The sequence below is a fragment of the Rhamphochromis sp. 'chilingali' genome, assembly GCF_963969265.1.
Source record: "Rhamphochromis sp. 'chilingali' genome assembly, chromosome: 3".
Lineage (NCBI taxonomy): Eukaryota > Metazoa > Chordata > Actinopteri > Cichliformes > Cichlidae > Rhamphochromis > Rhamphochromis sp. 'chilingali'.
The window spans coordinates 16,978,520-17,001,970 of NC_137931.1; the positions used below are offsets into that span (position 1 = coordinate 16,978,520).

The window sequence follows — 23,451 nt, forward strand, 5'->3', positions numbered from 1 at the left end:
CTCCTCCCACCCCCTTAACTTCTTCATTTAAATGTGCATTTTGAAGAACAAGCGCTTTTCACATCTCCAAAGGATGTTGATGACTTGAGCACAAATCTCCATACATTTTCATGAGCTAGAAGCAGCGCTATCACGTCGATCTGTGAGGAAATAGCTGGCAGGTTTATGAAAATATAAATTGAAATTTTTTATGAGGAGCGCAGTAATTGAAATATGAAGCAATAAATGAAATATTTATTTTTTAACAGAAATATATCACTTTGATAAAGCTGTTATTGGTGTGGGCCGACTGTCATATTTGGACATTTTTTTCTGCATTTCTTTATAAAATGGAATTTGTGGATGTCCTTACAATAAAGCTTTATGGATCAACATAAAACACTGTTTACTGTCATGGGTAATGCTATTACATTTAAAATCTTTGGTGGGGCACCAAATAACAGATAATGGAAAAAGAAAACAAACCCTTTAAAGTGATAGGAAGGGATTTTTTTATGTTAGTCCTGGTTTGGGGAGATAGAAGGAACAACGTGGTTTTTCTTACACTTATCAGTTGGTGCTCAAATAACACTAAAATGTTCCAAGAAAAAGTCCCCCAAACCATTACACACCAACAGACTGAACTATTGATATGAGGCAGGACAGCACCACACTTTCATGTGAGTCGACCAAAGACTGACTCTACCAGGAGAAGAAATTAAGACAATTTTTATAGTCTTCTGTTGTCCAGTTTTGGTGAGGTGTCTGTAGTTTCCGTTTTTTAACTGACAGGAGTGGTACCCGTAATTATGAGCACTGTTGAAGAGATGTATATAATAAAGTGGCCAGTGTCTGTAGAAAATTAGAAAATTAAATTTAATTAAACCTTATTAATATTTTATATATTGTTCTAAAACCTTCATATTTCTTGAACATGTCTTATTATATTTTGATTTTGATCCACAGTGCCTCTTACCTTATGGATCTATTTTATCTTGTTATATTATTGTATATTTTCTTTTACTAATCTTTTTGACATTATTTGCACTATTTTTAATAGTTGTGATTAATATCTGAAAATTTAGGATAAATAAACTGTATCTTATACAACTATAGTATTTTACTCAGATTGCATGCTTACCAAACACTTTGAGGAAGAGCTCTCTTTCCTGGGATCCTGCCTTATTGGTGGCTCTGCAGGAGTAGGTGCCTCCATCACCCTGCCGGATGTTGCGGATGGTTAACATGCTCCGCCCGCCATCAAGCCTGTTCAAAATGTACTGGTCCGATGGCTCCAGCTGCTGCCCTTTCCTGCACGAGTGAAAAGCAGAGGCACATAAGTAAGGAGTGGAAATATTTGGCAACTACCTCAAAACTGACACTGAACTCCTAAAATATGAATGCGTCAGTACACGTTTGATGTTACAGATGTATAATCTCTGTATTTTGGGTGTCAACCGATCCCATAAAAATCAGGCAAAGTGCAGACACCTCGGCTTTGAAACTATTTCTATCTATAGCAGGTAAACAGGTGAAAACATGACGGCACTTTTTATAGACACTATTTGAAGTGTGATGAAAGGATTGTTTTGGATAAACAGATCAGGCAATAATTGAAATAACAATTGCTCGATGAATAGTTTGTTGTATGTCATCAGAGTTGTGAAACTCTGCCATGCAGAAAAGTAACATCTTTATCGTGTCAGTTACAGGCCTGCCAGCACTCACTAGTGTTGCTGTGAATGTTTTCTTATGGACTGCAATGCTCACTAAATGACTCCGGTGTGGTGCGGAGATGCATTGCTGACTTAATGTCTTTTCTTACTGGGCTCTGTGGGGAAATTATCCAGAAAAATCAAACTGATAAATTGACGCATGTCTATATTTAAGCTTCATAACAAAATCATAATAGTCTGACGCATGTTAGCTGCCTCCTCCGCTTGTTTATTTGCAGCTAGTTAACCAGGCGTGTAGTCTAAAAGGTTCAAGGGATAGCTTTGTTTTTTTTGATTTAGACAACAGGTCCTTTTACAGCATTTGTAAGTCGCTAAAAATAAGATTAGCTTAGTTACTGAATTCATGTAGGATCAAGCAGCAATGGCACCCAAAACACGGGAAATACTTGTTTACATACATTTAATTTTGTAGCACACAAATTTAATTCTCTGATATGTAACCAGAATTTTCTTTTAAGATCTACTTTCCTATACTGCATATCAGCAAACTACAGACAGCTGAAGTTTGTGTTTAGTATGTGAATACCCAATACAGCCCAATACTTTACTTGTGAGCTTATGGATATTACAACAAAACAAACTTAGTATTGACCTGGGGGACACAACATGGGAAGATCGCTGATGTTGCTCTCCATGTCCTGGATTTGTAAATACGTACCTTTGGTAACATGGTAGCATTCTTACTATGAAAACTGATAATACTGTTGTGCCATTTATGAATATTAATAAATAAAAATGCCAAAAAAGGACAAATTTGGAAGGGACTCTTTAAAACTAACATATACAAACCAGTGTGTACAGTGCAGATTTAACTAGACTTTGTTTTGCATATTGCATTTCCTCAAATAAAATAACTGCAGCCAGTTAAAAGCTGTGTCTCTAATAATAATAAACACTTGGGAAGTGGTTGATGCAAACAAATTAAAGCCAGACAAAATGAATGTTTGTTCATGTCTGTGTCAGTTTAAGTAAACTGTGAGAACATGGGTGCAGCAGTTTCTGGGTTGCTCTCTGGCAAAAGTAAGATCTCTACAGAGATCCAAACTGATCTTTATTATGTGTGACTTACTGCGCTCTGCAGTTTTATCAGTACATGCATTAACTTTACCAAAGCAAATGGAAAGTTTTTTAGTGAAATATACTACTTATTAAAAAAAACCTTAAAAACAAATACAGGCCTGCCTTTGATCCAAGCCCTGGTTACTACTTCCTTCTGATAACTTGTGAAGACCCTTCTTCTGTCATAAAACAAAAAGTTATTGCTTCAACACAGCTTTTCTCTACTTTGTTGTTATAACTAAGCTTTATTGGAGCTTTTCTAGTACTTATATTTAATTTAAGCTCTATGAACGAACCCTAACAAGTAAGACGTTTATGTTCTGGGAGTTTTCATGTAGGATAGCATGTTTAAACTTGAACAAGAGTGCCACAGTCACCATTTTTTGCCCAATTTATGTATTAATTAAGTAAAAATTGGATTTCAGACAGTTCATTATCAATTGAAAAATGGCTCATTTACTGCAGGGTTTGCACTTAGTTTTTCTCCCCAATTCTCACTCAGTGAAATATTTAATCTGCCCAGGGGATCTGAAAGGCTTACATATAGTTTTATGTATCAGTGTGAATGTGAAGCAGAGCATAAACGGATGAGATTCTCGAAATTAAAATCATTAAGGGTTTACATAAACGAACACAAAACAGATAAAGCTGATCTGATGTTTGCAAATGTGCTTCAGCATATTCAGTTGTGATTCATTATTAATCTGCCCCACTCGCAAATATAAAGAAAAGGTATGAAAAGAGATAAAAAAAAATAACATTTCGTTAAATATGGACAATAGCATCTTGTTTTTTTATTTTATTTTACAAGTTATTTTATGTAATAAATTCAGAACAGATATATCTCAAGTCTTCAGTTCAGGCTGTTGTATTATTCACAGTGTATATTTTACTGTTCCACTAAAAAACTCTTATTTTTTTAGAGATTTCACATGAGGGGATTTGAAGACTCAGACACAAATAGACACGAGTGCAGTTATACTGCGTGGTGAGCTCAGCCTCATTGTACTGTAGGAAAAGCGAGAGGGAGGATAATTGAAAGTCGTCAGAGGAAACACCAAAGCCAAGTAATAATAACTCTGGTGAGCCAAAGAGGAAATGAAGAGAGGCCTCATCTTTGGAATGGACAGTGGAGGGCGTGCTGCAGTGCTGAATGTCATTATACTGACTGACTGCTGACAGGTAGTCCATTACCCAAGATGCACAGAGGATGAGGTGAAACCTCGCTCTGACAGGAAATGCAACGGGAGAGCCTGGAATTAGTTAGGAGGGGTGGCATCAAAAGAAAAACTAAATTGGAATGTGATGCGTTGTTTATACCGAAGCCTTTGTTGTGATTTACGCATTTTAATTCTGTAGTCTGGGACTGACACACAGGACTTATTGACCTGGGAAATGAAACAGACTACACAGAAATGTTTGGCAGTCCATGGTCACTAAAAAAGTTCAAAATCTGCAGTCAGCTGAAATGAGACCTTGACAGGTGATTTATATTTTATTCAGTCAGCATTAAAAAAAATAGTACGTGAGCATTAGAGTGAAGTGGGAGCATGCAAGAGTACCCTTTCAAGTAAACCTCGCAGGATGGTATGCTGAAATAAAACATGCAGCACATTATGTACATTATGCAACTGACATCCACTGGGGTTTGGGTGTATTTTAGCTCCATGCTAAAGCACGTATGATATGTGTTATGGTTTTATGGTTTTTCTGTTATGCACTTTTTTCATTTCATGGTGCTAAAAGTGGCAAAACAATTCATAGAAAGAGGTGGATGTTGCTCCAATGTCACCATAAGCCTGTATCTAACCCCAAATGTTACGGAATCAGTCTATAACTGACTGTGCCTGGTCACTGATGACCTTGTACTGTGACACATCTCTTTGCAGTATGGAACTTGACCTTGAACCTTTCTATCTATTCTATTTCTATATAAAACAAGGTTGTCAGGACAAAATGTTGTCCTGCAGCAACTATGTTAATATTTGTTTACTCATTTTTTAGTTTTGATTTTTGCCAGTTTATCTCAAATAATTGCCATTTTTCATATTGCCGATTGCAAGTAATTGCCAACTGGACTCCGTTTAGCTGCAGACTGATTCCTACTGATTCTTAGTGCTCTCTTGATGTACCAAAGTTGCTTTAAAGACAGCAACTGACTGCGAGTGGTCTTCAAAGGCAATGAGATCACAAGTTCGTTTCACAATGTCTTGTTAATATTTTTTCCAAGTATGACTGTGTCATAATAGGTTAAAAAGCACTCGCACAAAGTTAACATGCTAATTCAAATGGTGATGTTGAACTTGCAATTTTCATGCCTCTGATAAAGACTAAGGTGTCTAGGTCTGGCACAAGGTTGTGCCATTATCTACTTGTAGCAGGGTAGTGGCCAAGCCACATTACTACAGCTACACTCCATGAGACTAAAAGTGTCACAAAACCCCAAAATATGTCAAAATAGAATCTCAGTATGACCCACACTTTGAGAGCGAATGACATACTGCCAATGTGCAAGCCTAAGAACCACAGAGCAATGAAAATACATGTGCACAGCAGGTTTTAGTGCCTCAACCTGCTATGTTAGGACACAAAGTTACTCCAATCACATTACAGTAATCCAAAGCATTACTGTAAAAACAAATCAAGTAATCATATTAGCCAGTAATCCCTCACTTATCCCTTTCCGACACACTCACCCATTCAAACCTTCAACTGGTACCGCAAGTTCTTCAATTATCTGCATGATGAGTACTCAGATAAAACAAAATCAAGGGTAATGTTTTTTCTGTGCACTTGGGCTACAATCAGCTGACTTCAGCTGATGTAGTAGGGGAAGAAAAATAGCAGAGCGGTGTCCAGCTTTCATTTTTCGCACAGTACTTTCGACAGCATGCTGTCAAAGTGAGCAGTGAAGAACTCAGACTGATGTCAGAGTATATGCTGACCCCAGCCAAGCATCTAAAGCTTCATTTTCAACAGGCAACAAAAGCAGTTACGGCACCTGTTCCTATCACAGAATCACTGTGGCCGTAACATTTTTCTTTGAAGTGCTGCATTTTAACTTTGCCCTCGGCTTTGTGTGAATTCTTAAACACTTACAAAAAGACCTTGTGTGTGTGTGTGTCCTCATTAGGATAGGCCAGGATGCCAGTGTGTGGAACAAGGCTCATATTGTTAAACGGCAATTGTGTGCCAATGCATCTCAGGTGGTTATGCGAAATAACACAAAATTAATGTGATGAGTGGTGTTTCTAATTAATTTCTACAGGTATAATTAAGTAACATAGCATTTTAACCTTTAAAAAGTAACGAGTTATGTGTAATGCATTACTTTTTGGTGTAATAACCCCGATCTGTTAATGCTCCTAACAAGAATCACTTTGCAAGATGAAAGAATTAGGCTCAAGGATACCCAAGGTAGCGTAAGTGTAATGTCAAGGGGTTCTGAACAAGCATCCAAGTGTGACGAGCTGGGTGTCACCATTATGGTGACCCCTGGTATTCCAGCAGAAGCCAAAATACACCTTGGGCATATCTCTGAGAGACCAGCAGCTTTAAAAAACAAAAAAAACCAAAAACAAAACCTGGAAGAATCTGAGCACTGGGAATGAAAACAGGCTGCCTTCTGACCTGAAACCGCAACACTTCAGAACGGGGGTATCAAATATAAGGCCCAGGGGCCAGAATCGGCCTAGCAAAGCCTCCAATCTGACCCACTGGAAGGGTTTGGAAAATGTTATGGAGGGCATACATTTTAGACTTTTAGATGTGTTTTCATAAGTTTTACAGCTTCCTCCAGTCATACTGCACCAACGTAAATAATTAGATAAACCATTATGAATTTATTTGGAATTAACAGTCGCAATGAGCTAACAGAACGTTTTCTGTAATTTTACATGTGTATTTCTTACAATTTAAGCCCAAAGCAGCGTTTCATTATCATGTAGAAAAACTGAGATATATTGTTGAAATTACACTTCTTTTTTAAAATTAAAATATCTCAGGGATTAAATGTGTGATTAAACTTCTTTACGCTGACAGAAATAGGAGTTTCACTGGTCCGTCCCACTTAAGATCAAAGTGGGCTGTGCATGGCCCACAGTGTGAAACGAGTTTGACTTCTCTGCTGTAGAAGAACAAAGAATAAAGTCTCATTAGCTCTCGGTACTACGCTGAGTTTCTCTGAGACTTGGTTTAAACCTTTCTTGATCTTGCGAACATCAAATTTTGTGAATGGCACATCTGACCATGCAAGAGAATTTTATTAAGAAAAAGGTTTAGTCGCTTACTTCTGTGGTTATTTTTAATTGCCTCAGCACATCAGTGAGCACCATGTAAGAGTGAATGCTTCTGTATCTAAGCCTCTTTCATTCTGTGATACTATGAGAAACCTATCAAGATATCTTATTTCCCAGGCTCCTCATTTTAACGGGCTTATTGTGAAACAAAACTCACAACGTCAAACAAAACTCACTTTTACACTTAAAGCAAAACTGAGACTGAGGTCGTTAAGCTGTCACAGGGATTGTCTCAATATAAAAGTAAGGATGGAGATGTGCACTTTGCCATCTTCACACTGAAATATTCTGCAAAATATAACGCCAGCTGTTAAATCATTAAAATTACATTTCACTGTTGTGCTCCAGAGCTGAAAAGCCAAGGTAAGACACCCCGGAGTAAAAGTAATTCCTACTTTTTTGGAGCCCCAAAACAAGGGAGCAAGATGAATGAGGTTTACAAAGTTTAGGCTGCTTCCAGCTGTGCGTCACCTTTCAAATTTTGTTTGTACTTCACAAAGTGATGCATGTGCCTCATTTTTTTCTGCTGTATTCAACCTCTCTTTCAAACAGACAGTTCAGTTCTCATTACATCTGTATTACTCACAGAGATGATGTCACATGAAATGCAGGAGTGAAGAATTCACCTCGCTGTGCTTCATCTTCTGCAGAATTGTGCAGCGCTCCTGTGATGAAGGTAAGCGCTCTGAGAGGTATGTGACCTCTTTGTTAGGGTGATGAATAAAGGCATCTGTGTTTACCATTGATGCACATGCTCAGCATCGGTTTATGTGCTTTTATCTGCTGCACAGCACTGACCAAGTTACTTAAAAGTACAATAATAATAATAACAGATCATAGGCCCACATCATAATTATGGACTATGAAAGCATTAATTAATGCCCTTTGCTACAGTTCAAATAATGCTCAGCTGATATATTAACAGAGAGCTAATATCTGCTGATATTGGCATATATTCTTTGAATGCCACAAACACAGCTGTAAATGAGTAATCCATGACTGGTTGCCCCTTCCTGAGTCTGGTTCTGCTGGACGTTACTACCTTCAAAAAGGCTAAAAAAAAAAACTACATACAGCAGATGAACAGTTTCCTTAAGAAACAGAAAAAATTCCAGCAAACACCTGACGCAGGATCTGAGAGATGTATCTGGCCCTTCAGTTGATCCATCTACTGTTCACTGAGGCCACATCAGAAATCATCTCAGTGGAAGGGCGGCTGTCAAGTCATTCTTAAGGAGAGAAAACAAGGATAAAAGGCTGAGATATGTACACAAGAACTGGACTGAAAATGTGGAGCGATGAATCCAAATTTTTTGAAACTTTTGGTTCAAATCATCATCAATGTGTATGTAGAAGGTCAGGAGAGAGGTACAACAGTGAGTGTCTATGACCATCTGTAATACATAGTGGAGGCTCTGTCTTGGTTTTAGTTGCATTTCAGTTATTTGTGTTGGAGATCTTGTCAAAATCCATAAAATTATGAACACAGAAAAGGACCATTGATTGATTCACCATGCAATACCATCTAGAAAACATCTGATTGCCATTAGCTTCCTTTTTCAGCATGACAATGATCCCAAACACACTGCCAATGCAGTAAAGCATACCTGGATAGAAAAACACACAATGAAGCACTATCAGTCATGGATTGGCCTCCCTAGAGCCAAAAACATCCAAAGGAGAGCTTTGAATGTCATTCAAGAAACCGGTAGAATTATTCCTGAAGACTACTTAAGGAAATGACAAGAAACCTGCCTAAAAGAGTTCAGACTGTGCTGAAGAACAGAGGTGGTCACACCAAAAGTGGAGCTTCAAGGATGTTAGAATTGCACAAACTCTGTTTTATACTTTATTTCCATGTATGTTTGCACAAATTTCAATAAATTGTTGCAGCTATTTCATTTTCCATTTGTACGTGGTAAATGGTGGAGCTCAAACTCTAGTGGGGAACCAAAATATCTTAATTTAAGACTAAACTAATATGTTGTTGAATTGTTGCCCTCTTTTTGCCCTTTAGAAACGTTGCCAAGCCCACAGTATTTATTTTACCAAATTAACTACAAAATATAGCAATTATGAGGAGCCATGAGGTCACTTGTAAGTCATGTTTGTTTGGATTGTTTATAACATTTATAAAGACATCATGTCTCAAGAGAAGATACTACAGGCTTATTTTCAGTTTATTATGTTTATTCTAGGATTCTATTAAAGTAGCTTTGCGTGATTTCAGAGTTCAAAATAACCCTCATTTATCTCAAACTGGGCCTTTAAGCCCCCTTAAATATAGAGATGGTTTAAACAGCAGGTGGGTAGGGTCAGATCTATAAGCCTGAGCTGACCACAGACCAGGCAGGGATATTCATTCTCAGTGACATCACACAGAGACAAAAACAGGCAAAAAAGAGCTTTGGTGATTACTTTTACATGCACGGACCTCATTACTTGAAACGTGTTTAATATGAGCATCCACAAACTACTCTTTCCAGTAAGTTCCAATAAGGAAAACTGGGGGGGGGACGACACCATTTTAAGCAAACACTAAAAACTTCAATGGAACAACAATAAAGTGTTATCAATAGATGCTCAGGTGCAAAGAGCTTGTTATGATTGCCTGCCGAGTGGGTGCAAGCTAATTGCTCGATGTCAAGCTGTAGAGAGGATAGTGGAGTGTCAAATGCTCTTCAGGTGCAAATTTTCGCTCTGTTGCTATGTGCCATGGATATTACTGTGTGGCTGCTGAGGGCAATGTGCGAGGGTGGACTATAAATTCCTCAAAACTATGAAAGAAAGTTGCTCTGAAAACAATATATACACATTTGTACATAGGCACGAATGGGTAGTAGGGAACATAATAGCCTGTATTATTTGAAAATTAAGGTTAAATTTGACTTAATTAAGTGACTTCAATCCAGTAATCAATCAAGCAGTGCTGTTTTTGTCCCTTATGTTTTCTAACTGAATATATGGCTATTTAAGGAGTTGAACCTTTTGTGTATGATGGCCTTAATCATTTGGTTCAACATCATTTCCTCTCTTAGATGGATACAGCCATTTTTTCCCAGTCTGGAGTGGAAGAGTGGGCTCGTGTAGAGCTCAGCTCATACTTTATGGGATAAATTGGGGCGCCAATGCAAGCCAGGTTTTATCGCCCAAAATCAACACTGAGCCTCACAAATGCTGTTGGAGCTGAATGGGAGCAAATCCTCAAAAGCAGGCTCCAAGAATCTTGTGGGAAGCATTCCCATAAGTGTAGGCGCTGCTATATCAGCAGATTAATTCTCATGGTTTTGGAATGAAATCATATTAGGGTAGCACTTTCGGGTGTCTACTTGGGGATAAACCTATCCTACATCCTTGAGGGAGCACCAATATTCTTTGGATGTCTCCCAATCCCAATATCTCTTTGAACTTTACCTGTGCCATGTGACTATGGGGTCCGGAGATCCAGAAGTGATGCAAGTAAAGGTGACAGATTCCTGGTAGTCAGCTGTGGCATTGAAGGACTGCTGGAACACTGACAACACTGGAGGGACTGCAGACACACACAAAAAAAAGAAAAAAAGGAAATAACACATGGCGCTATTAGATCCTGAGAGTTAATCAAATCAATCCGGACTGAAAGCTAAAATTGGACTATAATCTAGCAAAACGTTCAGTATTCATAATGCTACATGGTGCAGGATTTTCACAAGAAGCAAATAAAAGACTTTCATGAGGATTGAATTGGCCTTGCGAGTGGCCTGTATGCAAGCGCTGGAAAAACGCTACTTCTGCTGGTAATCCCGTGGGGATTTCAAATAACATTTTGACCCAGCTTTGGTAAAAAAAACCCACAAAGGAACCGAATACACTGACGTGAGGCCATTATTCTATTGTGTGCCTCAGAAATGCTCCGTTAAATCTATATAAACAATGGCAAGACAGAAAATGTGTTTCAACATGAAAAAAAAACAGCTGTGAAAACTAACGCTTTCCTTTTGTGAATAAACTATTCCTGTCAAGCGCTCGAGCTCTGACAATTGTTCCTCTTGTCAGGCCAATTTCTGCAGAATCAAAAGCAGAAGTGCTTTGCTGCCCTGATTTTATAGGTCTGTGGTTTGATGGACATGCAAATGCAAACTCTTTTTTTAGGGCTACAAATGACTCGTATTTATTTACGCAGTGCTTCTTTCACTTTTCTTGCAATCAAAGTGAAATACGACAAGGACGCCCTTTGACAAATCTTTAAAATGTCTTCACAAATCATATTTACATATTTTTTGTTCATCTCCTATGGTTTATGTATTTTTTAAAGCACCTGGATCTTGATTTCTAATAAGAGTTTTCAGATGTATTTTTTGGGCCACCTGACACCACTAAATTCAAGAGAAAGGAGAAACTGGGACTCATATATATGTACAAAACAGATGGATAAATAGAACCAGAGGCCTGAAGATTGATGCATTTGACTTTGGAGTGAACATTTATTTGCTTCAGTGCCCATACAACAGAAAAGCTTGGACATCAGAATCAAGAATGAACAGATGTGTCCAACATGATTTCATTTTACCGATAACAATGTTTCAAACAGTCACGATGGTACCGTACCTCATTTCACTGTATATAACCCTCATCTGCATGATGTAAGAGACTGCATCAGTCTCTTACATCATTGTGAAGGAATTTTGGTCCAATCCTCTTTAGAGCATTTATTCATACAAAATGTATTATTCAGGTCATTTAGATTTGTAGGTGGTCTTTTATTTACTTCTTTAGGTCCCACCACAGCATTTCACTTAGGTTAAAGTCTGGACTTTCAGTTTCAACCATTTTATTGTAGATTTGCTGCTCTGCTTAGCATCATTGCACTGCTGTGTGACCTAATTTGAGCCAAGATTTAGATTCACATTTGACTCTAGAATACGTTGGTATACAGAGGAGTTCATGCCCAGGGTGCCCAGGTGCTGTGGCTACTAAATAAGCATTAATCATCCACCACTGTGCTTGACAGCAGCTATGACGTGTTTGGTTTTCACCTAAGTGGCCAAACATCTCCACTTTGGTTCCGTCTGTCCAAAGGACATTGCTCCAGAAGTCTTGTGGTTTGTTTAGATAAAGCAAACCTGACCCATGCTTCATGTTCTTTGTAGCATTCCAGGCAAACCACACTTATTCAGCCTTTTTCTAATGCTACTGTTATGAACTTTAACATCACAACAACGTGTTAACTGGGAGCTGTAGTCTGAGTTGTAGCTCTTGTGTGGGGAGGAATTGTAATTGTCTTTGTCACTGCAGAACGATGGACTTTAAATGCACTCATAATTCTTCCCTGACTGATAGGCAGCAATAATTCCTTCTCTAAGGTCAATACTGATGTCTTTCCTCCTCAGCACTGTGTTAGCACACACCTGTAAGCTACACGTGTGCACCCTCTGCAAACGTTCTGCTTTTATAGAGGTGCTCACACGTGCTGATGATCAATTAATTAACTGCTACCTATCCTCATAATTTCAATGGAAGCAGTAAAGGTGTACTTAGTTTTTCACTGTAGCTTGCCATCGCCAGTGTATGAATGTGTGTGTGAATGGGTGAATGACTGAATGTAGTGTGAAGCGCTTTGGGGTCCTTAGGGACTAGAAAAGCGCTATACAAATGCAGGCCATTTACCATTTTACCATTTCACAGGACTTCAAAGATTCTATTACTCTCAGTCATATATTTTTGCACAAACCATACCAAACTACTAGAAGTTCCCTTTAAATTCCTCTTTGTTTTTGCATGTTTTGCCACTGCATGTACTCTCCTTTGCTAAAATATGCGGTTATATCTGTCTAACTAACTGACATGCATCAGTCAGTGTCCACGTAAATGCGGCACGCTTTGCTAATCTTCCACAAGCAGCTGCATTGGCATGCTGGTAAACAGCAGAGGCCTTGATGACTTTATCAAGAGTATATGGTGAGCGCTGTCGGGAACATGTAGTGTGCCCCTGTCATGCAATCACCTGAGGGCTGTCATCTTGTCATTCAGTGAAAGGAGAGCGGAGGAAGAGCAGGCTTTTCTTCGTCACAAGGGCATGACAGCTTCATGGTGCAAGCATGTTTATCAGGCATCTCAATCCGTTTCACAAGCCTGTATTTACGCTGTACTTTGACTACCACTGTAACTGCTCCGCTGTGGTCCTGACTAGTCACAGTAAGTGATTAATCATGTCTGGAGCAGCTTATTGGAGCTTTGGAACATTTACTCCTCTATTTTGCTTCTGCTGGGCAGTTGACGACTATAGGTGAAAATCAATTAAGTGCACTACCTGAAATCCACTGAGTTAGAATAAGTGAACCAGTGAGTTGCAGTACTGTTGTTGATGTCTGTGGTTTAAGCTTTGAATTCAGGTCCATGAACCACCTAAAGTATCTTTGTGGCCTTTTGTTGTATTGTTTGTATAGTATTTATGGGTTTGTGTTTTCTACTTATTTTTATTTTTATTTCATTTTGACTTTATGTTTTGAATTTAGTTTAGTTTCCAAATTAAATTTTCTTATTTCAATTCAGTGTTTTTCAGAGTTATTGTATGGAGGGCATATGTCAGAGGCAGGACTGAGAAAAAACAGTAGGTAAAATCAGAGGTAACACAAAAAATAAACACAGAAACATCCACAGCCTTTTGAAAGCTGTTGACTCACAGGTTTGTTTCCATTCAGAGTCTCAATAAACATGTTTATCAATGTGTCATCAGTCAAGGTGTCATAAACTATACTACCTCTATCTTTTTATTTTAGTTTAATTCATTTTCCAACTCACAAAATTATTTCAGTTAATTTGCTTTTTTTTTTTTAGTCTAGCTTTTTTTTAATTTTTGGTTTAGTTTTAGGCAACTATAATGTAAATTCTTTCCTATCTATTATCAAATTATAAAGATACTTCATGCACCATGCATGAAGAAATGCATTGTGGGTAAGCAAAAGCACAGGCTGGAAGGATACTGGATCAATCCCATCACATCTGAAGGAGAAGATCAATGCTATCTCCACTTCTCTGTCTTCTCTTGATGAAAAGTCTGCTTTGCATGTTGAAAGGTCACCAAACTCCTCCTCCTTCTCTTTTTTCTCCCTTCTTTTCTAAACGAGGACCATCTAAAAGGTACGGGAGGAAAATAGTAAAAACGACTGAAGTCCAGACAACACGATGAGGACGTGCTATATTTATCAATTAGCCCACCAACTGCACCTACTGCATTTGCATAATTTCATCCGATTACAGCGTGAGCACAGTCGAGGTAAAGGAAATACTCGGTGTAATCATGTCCATCATGTGTTAACATCCAGATAACATCCAGCACACCTGGATACAGGCTGATGTGTAGGTTTAAATCAAGGTTTTAGCTTTATAGAAGCTAAATTTCGCTTCTTCCACAACGAGCTACCAAAATGAGGCATGTGCTGCCACCGGTGTGTTTACAAGATCTGGTCTGCTTGTAATTAGAAGGCATTAAATTAAAACAAACAAAATGCCCCAAATGCAGCAAATTAAAAACTGAAAATTTGTTCTGTGTGATCAAACATGCACTCATTCCAATTCTCTAATTCTACCGCCATCTCGATATTTGAGCAAGTTAATTTATTCTCTAAGAAGAGGATCAACAAAACATTAGACCAACGCTACCCACACAGAGGTGTTGGAGCACATGAATGATGAAATTGCTGAAAAATGGGGACGCTTGCTATTAGGATCCAAACAAAAACCTGCTTCACAGGTACTGCAACTGGCAGCTGCGAAAGAGATTTTTTTCCCTTTGATCACGTCGAAAGGGTTGAAAAAGCTTGAAAGGTCTCACAAAAAAACAAGCTAAACGTGTTTTTAATATTCAAAAAATGTAAACAGCTCCTCAGTTGGGGGTTTTGGAAGTTATTGAGAGATAATGAAAGGAATTTGTTCTCCAAGTGATGACATCCAGAGGACACTTATTCCACCTAGATCTAACCCCCCCCAACAACTCAAAGATGAAATTAAATATTAAAAATAGCTTCAGGACTCATTAAACTGCTGCTTTTTGATGAAGAACAGCGGTAAAGCAGGTAGACTTGCCTTTTTTAAAAAAAAAAACATACTGTGGATAGGGAATTCTATCAGTGCAGAAATGAAGCAATGCTTCTGTTCTGTAGTCTTTTTTTAAAGATCAGTTACACTAACAGCACCAGTGTGTATTACTATGAAGAAAAATACATCGGTACATCTACAGTTCCATAGTGTCTGATCTATGTGCTATCTCATGTTGTCTATGTACTGTTTCTCCTAAAAACAAAGAAAAAAATCAATGAAAATCTCCTTTTTTTGTCTGTAAAATCAACACAATATGGAGTGCACGCACACACACATTTTAGGTGCAGAGAGCTTTTCAGGGATAAAAATGGCCTAAGCAATAATCAAACACTATGAGTCCTTTCCAATAGTTCTGACTCTGCGAGTGAGATGAGCAAGCATCTGGCTGACATGATAACCATTGATTTCCAAGCCAATAGATCTCTATTCTCCAGTGTGTGCCCTCCTCCCCTCTCTTTTCCTATGCAATACGCTCCCACATCAGCGGGCCTTGTTGAAACAGGCCTGTTAATGAGACAAACTGCCAAGCAAGGAGACTTCAAAAGAGCAAATCAGCAACAGGGTTTAAGCATCCAAAAAGAATCTGGCAAGCTTTATGAATTCTTCATGTATTAGTCATATGCTTGAAACTTCAGAGGCTTGGGCGAGATAATGCGAGGTTCACAGACATGCCCACCAATGTGAGAATACATGAAAACATATTTAAAGATGACTCATTTTAAATGCAGGAGCTGGAGGACTTGTTTTCTGTTAGCCCTCTAATTAGCTTCAATAAAGTCAGGATAGCCCGTGTTTAGAAGTTGTGAAATCTTCTTGGTTAATGTCATGACTCTATTACACCTACTACAAATTAAGTGAGTCAGTGTTTTGAGACGAGACCCCTGCTGGGTTCTCTATTCAGGATTTGTTTCGTTTTCTAGATTAACACACAAGTTGGAGCCAAACCAGCCCTGATTTACAACTGGGAATGTAATGTAACAGAGATGGGTATTTATATTCCCTTATTGCACGCGAAGCAGTTTTGATTGATGTTGCTGCAAAATCATGTAAGAGATCCTGAAGGACACAGCCAGTAGTTTCACTGACAGCTCAAAGGGAGAAAATTGTGGGGCTTCGTGTTTGAGTGAGCGAACCCACAATTAATTGGATTTGTTGAGGAAGAATGCAGGCAAAAAAAATCAGGAAGTTATTTCCATTTTACATCATCATCGGTTGCTATAGAAACTGGCTGCTGTGGCTATTGGGTCAGAGATGAATGAAAATCTGTGTTAAAGTGTTAAAAACGAATACAAGTGGCAGATGACAGTGCCGAACACTACAATCTGAACCAACTAATCCAAAAATTATTGGAAAGTGGAATTATTGGAAAGAAGTTTTTTGAAAATGTACTTATTTTCTTGCTGTGCATTTTGTAATTTATGGTTTATAAAAGTAGACACTAAATTCAGTGACTGAATGTGTTCACAGGTCACAAATCAAGCCAGAAGGGGGGTCATTGTCCCATAAACATGAATATATTTAAAATCATTTTTGAAGCTAGATGAGCTAGAGGAGGAACCATGCAGATTTCATCTTCAAACTTGACATCTGTCCCTCATATACATTCTACAGTCTGGCTCCATTCAAGGGCAACAAAATCTGTCTACCACAACCTATTAAGCTAACTAGCTTAGTAGCCCCTTAAAGCTACTTCCTTATTCATTAGAGCTCACCACAGTACATAGTTCCACATACACCTCCTCCTGTAGATTTATTCGCAGATTTGTGTTAGGTGAATGTGTTAACCACTACAATACAGGCCCGCTTTGTCGTGCTTATACTTACTGAACCTAGCAGTACTGGACTTTCTCTGGGTTTTAACATATTGTCTTAAATTTGTCTTAAGTTCACATAAGACCAGAGATGGGCAGTAATGCGTTACTTGTAACGTGTTACTGTAATCTGATTACTTTTTCAAGTAACAAGTAAAGTAAGGGATTACTATTGAAAAAACGGTAATTAGATTACCGTTACTTTCCCGTAGGAACGCTGCGTTACTGCGTTACTAAAACCGTGATTTTTTGCGAGAATGTCTCACGACAGTGACGTAAGCGAGTGCGCCGTTAGTAACAACAGTTGTGTGCAGATCAACAATGGATCACATATCGATTGTGGGAGAGAGTATGAGTGTGCAGTGTTTAAAGCGTGGAAGTACTGACCTTACTTTGAGTTTGATTCCATAAAAAGTGACAAAAACATTAGCGTCCGTTGTGCGTGGGAACAAAACTTCTTTTTACAGCAAAAAAACCCCTAAACTTCCAAGCAAGCACCGAGTGCGCTACCACGTAATGGGAAACTCACAGAGAAAGTCGCGGATTTTTCAACTGACCGCGGCACACCTGCACCAGGGTAAACCTCCGCCTACCCCCAGTCCTGCTTTACAGGTGAAAATAGAGCAACAGAACCGCTGAGTGTTTGACTTTATTTATTTTCTGCTGTGTTTTACTTGCATCTATTTGAAAGAGTGAGTGTAAACACAAAAAATATTTTATGTGCTGGAATGTGCAGAAAATAGCTTTAAATGTTAAACTAATTTCTTCCAGTCAGAGAATGTTGCATATAATTACATTTTTGCTTGATGCATAAAGTTAAAAGATTAAAACTAATAAAACAAGTTTTAAAAATGGACTTTTCCATTTGATTACATTTTGTATGATGGATTATGTAGAAAAAGTAGAATTGGGCTGAAAGATCTATCGCTTTATCACCTATTCAGGTTGTAAATCGGGTTTTTAAAAAGTAACTAAGTAACTAAGTAATTAATTACTTTTGAAAATAAGTAATCAGTAAAGTAACGGGATTACTTTTGGGGGAAGTAATCAGTAATTAGTTACTGATTACTTTTTTTCAAGTAATTTGACCAACACTGCTTAAGACACATATTGTAACATTTAGTGTAAATAGATGGTGCAAACTTTTGCTCACCACCAGGGGTCAGCATTTTTCCAGGGGTATGGTATTTATTTTTCGATTTTTCCTGCTGTTCTTTTATATTTGACATGTCTTATTGTTATCCTACTGCTCAAAAGGCTTTGCCTTTTCCCATGCTGCCAAATATAATAATGCACAGCAGTTATGATGTGTTAGTAATGACTTAACAGGCTGATGTTCCCCATCTTGGCTCTATATTTAAGTTTAGTTGATATCTATTCAACAAAGTATATGCATGTTATGGAAGTTCCTTTAAATTTTGGTAACAGCTTTAGCTCATTTTGGAAGGCTGCAAACTACTTTTAACCGCAATAAATTATAGTAAGTGAATTTCACAAACCATGACAGAAAGCAACAAACAAAAGTAACAAATGGTGAAAATGTGCCAAGGAAATTACAAAAATGGAACTCAAACTGTTATGCAACTGTGCTTTATATTTTCATTTGAAAAACAGCATGAATGGTTTTACAACTTTGTTAGTTTGTAAGTAACTTTCTGTTCTATTGAATCTTTTCAGAATTTTTCTTTAAATTATGTTAAATATAGTCAATAAAAAGCTTCCTTGACTCATATGTGGATACTTTTGAGATCACTTCCTGAAATGTTCTACATTCTTCTAGTCACCAAGCTGTTTTTGCCCTCAGGTTGATTAGCCATTCAGCAGGTAGCCTCCTTCTCTCGATACACCATCATCTTCATCTATGGTCTGCTTTGATGATACGCTGGAGACTGGGAGCTGCAGCAGGTCAGCAGAGCTTCATTCGCTGCATGCTTGCGGGGAAGAAACCACTCTTTTATCAACTGACACATGAATATTTATGACTTCACATTGGTAGGGGAGTATACAGTAAGTTATTTCAGCTCTGCTTCTCGAAAAGAAAATGTTGTTCTGCATCACTGGCTAAAGTAATGTCTGTTAACATGTTGCTGAAATAGAGTAGACACTTCTTCTGACGTGCTAAATCAAAAGAACAGCATGACGTATTGTTGCTGCATGCTGAATATAAAAGCGCAACGCCCAACTTGAAGATGGTTATCAAGTTCAATTCTACTTCACAATAAAAATTAACTAAAAAGACAATGCGGCATTCAATCAGCCAATCATCTCAGCTGGTAACTGGATGTGCAGAAACCAATTCAGGAATAAAATTTACAATTTTGTGCAGAAACTATAAAAAAATATTGTTTGACTGCTTTTTTAACAAAATGCACTAATTCAAGAGGCAATCTCACATATACATAAAATGACTCAATGAAATAATCAACATTATTTTGGGACAAAACACGCTAAATACTCTTTTTCCTGAGCATGCCTGCACTGTGCTGGAAACCTTTGTTTTTGTTTCCTTGACAATGTCACTAAATAAGATGCTTCTGCTGGCAAAGTCTATATAATAAAGTTGGCAATGTTCCCTCTAATTTTTCATGTGTCTGAGCAACACACAAACTCCCTGAGCAGTCCCTTGGACCACTGTGAGCAACAGCAGACGTGTGCACTGTGGTCACGCCAGCATCGAATCCATCCAAGTTACATGGTTTATTAAAACAATCAAATTACAGCATTTACATTTATGTTAGACTACTTTTAATTAACTGCTTTAGCCCACTTACAATGAAAAATTAAAAAAAAATCTTATTCATGACCTGTGTAGTATGTTAACACTATTGGAAGTAAAAATAACTTGAACTCCAAGTTTGAAAACACAACTTTCTTTTTTCTTTTTTAAATAAATAAATAAATCCGCACATCCTCCTCAGACACAGTGGACGTCAGTGCGCACACTGTGTCTGAGGAGGATGTGCGGAAGTGCTTCAGGAAGGTGAACGCACGCAAAGCTACTGGTCCGGACGGGATTCCCGGCCGCGTCCTCAGGTCATGCGCGGCTCAGCTGGCTGGAGTGTTCACGCACATCTTCAACCTTTCCCTCTCTCTGTCTGTAGTCCCAGCCTGCTTCAAAATGGCCACCATCGTCCCTGTACCCAAATCCTCCACCATCTCCTCATTGAACGACTGGCGACCTGTAGCCCTGACCCCCATCGTAAGCAAATGCTTCGAGAAGCTGGTCAGGGACTTCATCTGCTCTGCACTACCCGACTCACTGGACCCTCTACAGTTTGCATACCGCCACAACAGGTCCACTGATGATGCCATAGCCCTGACACTACACACTGCCCTGTCACACCTGGAGAAGAGAGACACGTATGTGAGGATGCTGTTTGTAGATTACAGCTCAGCATTCAATACCATCGTTCCCTCGAAGCTGGACAGGAAACTGCAGGATCTAGGACTGAGCAGCTCCCTCTGCAGCTGGATCCTTAGCTTCCTGTCTGACAGACGCCAGGTGGTCAGACTGGGCAGCATCACCTCATCCCCCATCACACTGAACACTGGTGCTCCACAGGGGTGTGTACTGAGCCCTCTCCTGTACTCACTCTACACCTACGACTGCACAGCCACTAACAGCTCCAACATCATTGTGAAGTTTGCGGACGACACTACAGTGGTGGGTCTTATCACCAACGGTGATGAGACGGCTTACAGGGAGGAGGTCAGCGCCCTGACCCACTGGTGTCAAGACAACCATCTCACCCTCAACGTCGCAAAGACAAAGGAGTTGATAGTGGACTTCCGGAGGTGCAGAGAAGTACACACCCCCATCACCATCAACGGTGCTGCTGTGGAGAGAGTGAGCAGCTTCCGGTTCCTTGGAGTACATCTGGCTGAGGATCTTACGTGGTCAGTACACACAAACAAAACAGTGAAGAAGGCGCAGCAGCGCCTCTTCTTTCTCAGGAGACTGAAAAGATTCGGCATGAGCCCCCGCATCCTCAGGACCTTCTATCACTGTGCCATTGAGAGCATCCTCACTGGATGCATCACCACCTGGTATGGCAACAGCACCGCCTACAACTGCAAAGCTCTCCAGCGAGTAGTGCGGTGCTCTGAACGGATAATTGGAGGTGAGCTTCCCTCCCTCCAAGACATCTACAGGAAGCGCTGCCTGAGGAAAGCGGGGAGGATCATCAAGGACTCCAGTCACCCCAGCCATAAACTGTTCAGACTGCTTCCATCAGGAAGGAGGTTCTGCAGCATCCGGTCCCGTACCAGCAGACTGAGAGACAGCTTTTTCCATCAGGCCATCAGACTGCTGAACACGTCATAGACACCTCAGCTTCACTACTGGAACTTCAACATTATGCACTCCACACTGTATATAAATGCCACTTGTTCTGCACATATTCAACTCTGTATATTTTATATATTTTATTATTATTATTATTTTTTTTTTTTTTACTATTTAATTTGTAAAAATGTGTATACACACACACACACACACACACACACACACACACACACACACACACACACACGTAGGAAAATATTTAGTATACACATCCAGAAATGCATACACTATTATATATTGTACATATATTTATTAGTTTCAGGTTGGCCATTCTTGTATTTTGCTCGTTTGTGTTATTGTGTTTGCACATCTCTGTTGCTTGTGGGGCTCGCACACAAGAATTTCACTCGCATGTGCTGTGCCAGTGTGCCTGCACATGTGATGTGACAATAAAAGTGATTTGATTTGATTTGATTTGATTTGATTTAAAGCTCTGACTTGTATTATGAGTATGAGTCTGTGGTCTGGGAGAGAGTCCTGTAACTCTGTCTGCAAAATACAGTATATAAGGACCAATGTTGGGCAATTAATTATATAGTTACTTCCTCAAAAAATTAACTGAGTTATGCAAACAACAAAGTTTTTTGCAGCTGTTTACCTAAAAATGCGGCCAAGGCGTTTTTTTTAAAATAAACATTTCAAACTATTTACAGAACAATCAGCTGTTCTGCATCAAAGTTGATGCCACACAAATCATTTGTGCCACTCCAAAAAATAATTTCTGTCCACAAAAAGGAGAACAACAGCCTGATACCTGCAGGCCTGACAACAGCAGATGTATCACTCCTGTAACACCTGTAACACTCAGCAGTCGCCTCATTGTTCTGACACACACAACAAAACTATTGACTACACTACACACTAACTACACAAGATTCGCACTAAACGTCACAAATCTCTCACATCTCTAAACACCGCCGTCACTCCTAAAACGTCCCCCTTCCTAAACAATAAATGCCATGTTGCCATATCATTTTTTGATTGGTCCACATGGTACATTTTTCCACCAATAGGAAAAGGTGGGTTTTTTTTGGTGTTGTTTTTGCTCACAGGCCGAGAGTGCTTTCGAGCGTTTTCCTTATAAAACACCATTTTTACGGTTTCTTCCCGCAGTAAATATAAACAATGATAACATTCAGGAAGAAAACCAAACATTGCATATATTTTAACTCTGGTTTTACGTGGCCTATCAACACAATTTAAAAACTGGTATAAAGTCCACACTTTTTCCGTTAATTGTTCCGTCTGTCCTGCTCACATCTCCAATGGTCGTACACGTTGTGATTAACGTGGCTTCACTCCACATCAGCCACACCGCTTTGCTAGCTAAAACACCGGTGTCGGCACATAAGAACGCTGTCATAGCCTGTCAGCGACGTTGATTAGCTACATATATACGAATGTGAATCACATTACTGGTGGGACTATGGGATAAGGTGGCATCATTCTAATCCCATATGGGAGCAGCCAGTCACTTACTGACTAACACTGCCAAACAGAATTGTTAAAGTTTTAATTTTAATTTCAATTCAGGTTTGATTTTTTTTTCTTTGCGCAACATAAATTTTCTGTGTGCAGAGACCGTGCCAGCAGTGCGCAATTGCGCACGCGCGCACCTTAGAGGGAACATTGTTGGCAAGGTACTTGGAGGTTGGCCTAAGGGCTTTTAAAACTTATTTCAAACATGAAGTGTTGTGCTGAATTCATCCCTCTTTAAACTGAGCTGTTATTCATTCAGAAAAATATTCTGATTAAGGAAATGTAAAGCTTAAATGAATGGATTATAAGATTTACTTTGATGGATACGCATTGATACAATTTTGAAATTATACACGTTGAAAACGTAAACATTGCCATCCTTTTTCCCAATTTTCCTGTCTGAATACAGCAAAGTAATGTGTGAAACCTCATTCTGAGGTCTCAGGTTGAGCATTTCAGCCATATTGTTGTAATTTAGTAACATTCCATCAGGGAATGGAAAAATGGTTAGCTCTGATTTACTATATTTGATGGGAGTTGTACAGCATGTTTGGATTTCATCTTACAGTTTCTGTTTATTTCATCTTATAGTGTCTGTTGATTGTGTCCTATTAGCAAAGACTGGCACTTGTGAAAATTGTGAGGTCAGTTGCTAAAGTTGTTTG

At 38.9% G+C, this 23,451-nt stretch overlaps 1 protein-coding gene across 3 annotated transcripts in view; it reads right to left on the reverse strand.

Annotated features, from left to right (window-relative positions):
- ncam2 (neural cell adhesion molecule 2) overlaps positions 1 to 23,451 on the reverse strand; it is a 462,302-nt gene that overhangs the window by 94,105 nt on the left and 344,746 nt on the right. For all 3 annotated transcript variants that reach the window (XM_080878982.1, XM_080878984.1, XM_080878983.1), the window contains exons 6-7: positions 10,487 to 10,604; positions 1,121 to 1,290 (exon numbers count right to left, since the gene is read on the reverse strand). In XM_080878982.1, coding sequence (XP_080735108.1) covers positions 1,121 to 1,290; positions 10,487 to 10,604 — 288 coding nt within the window. The remainder of the gene's footprint in view (positions 1 to 1,120; positions 1,291 to 10,486; positions 10,605 to 23,451) is intronic.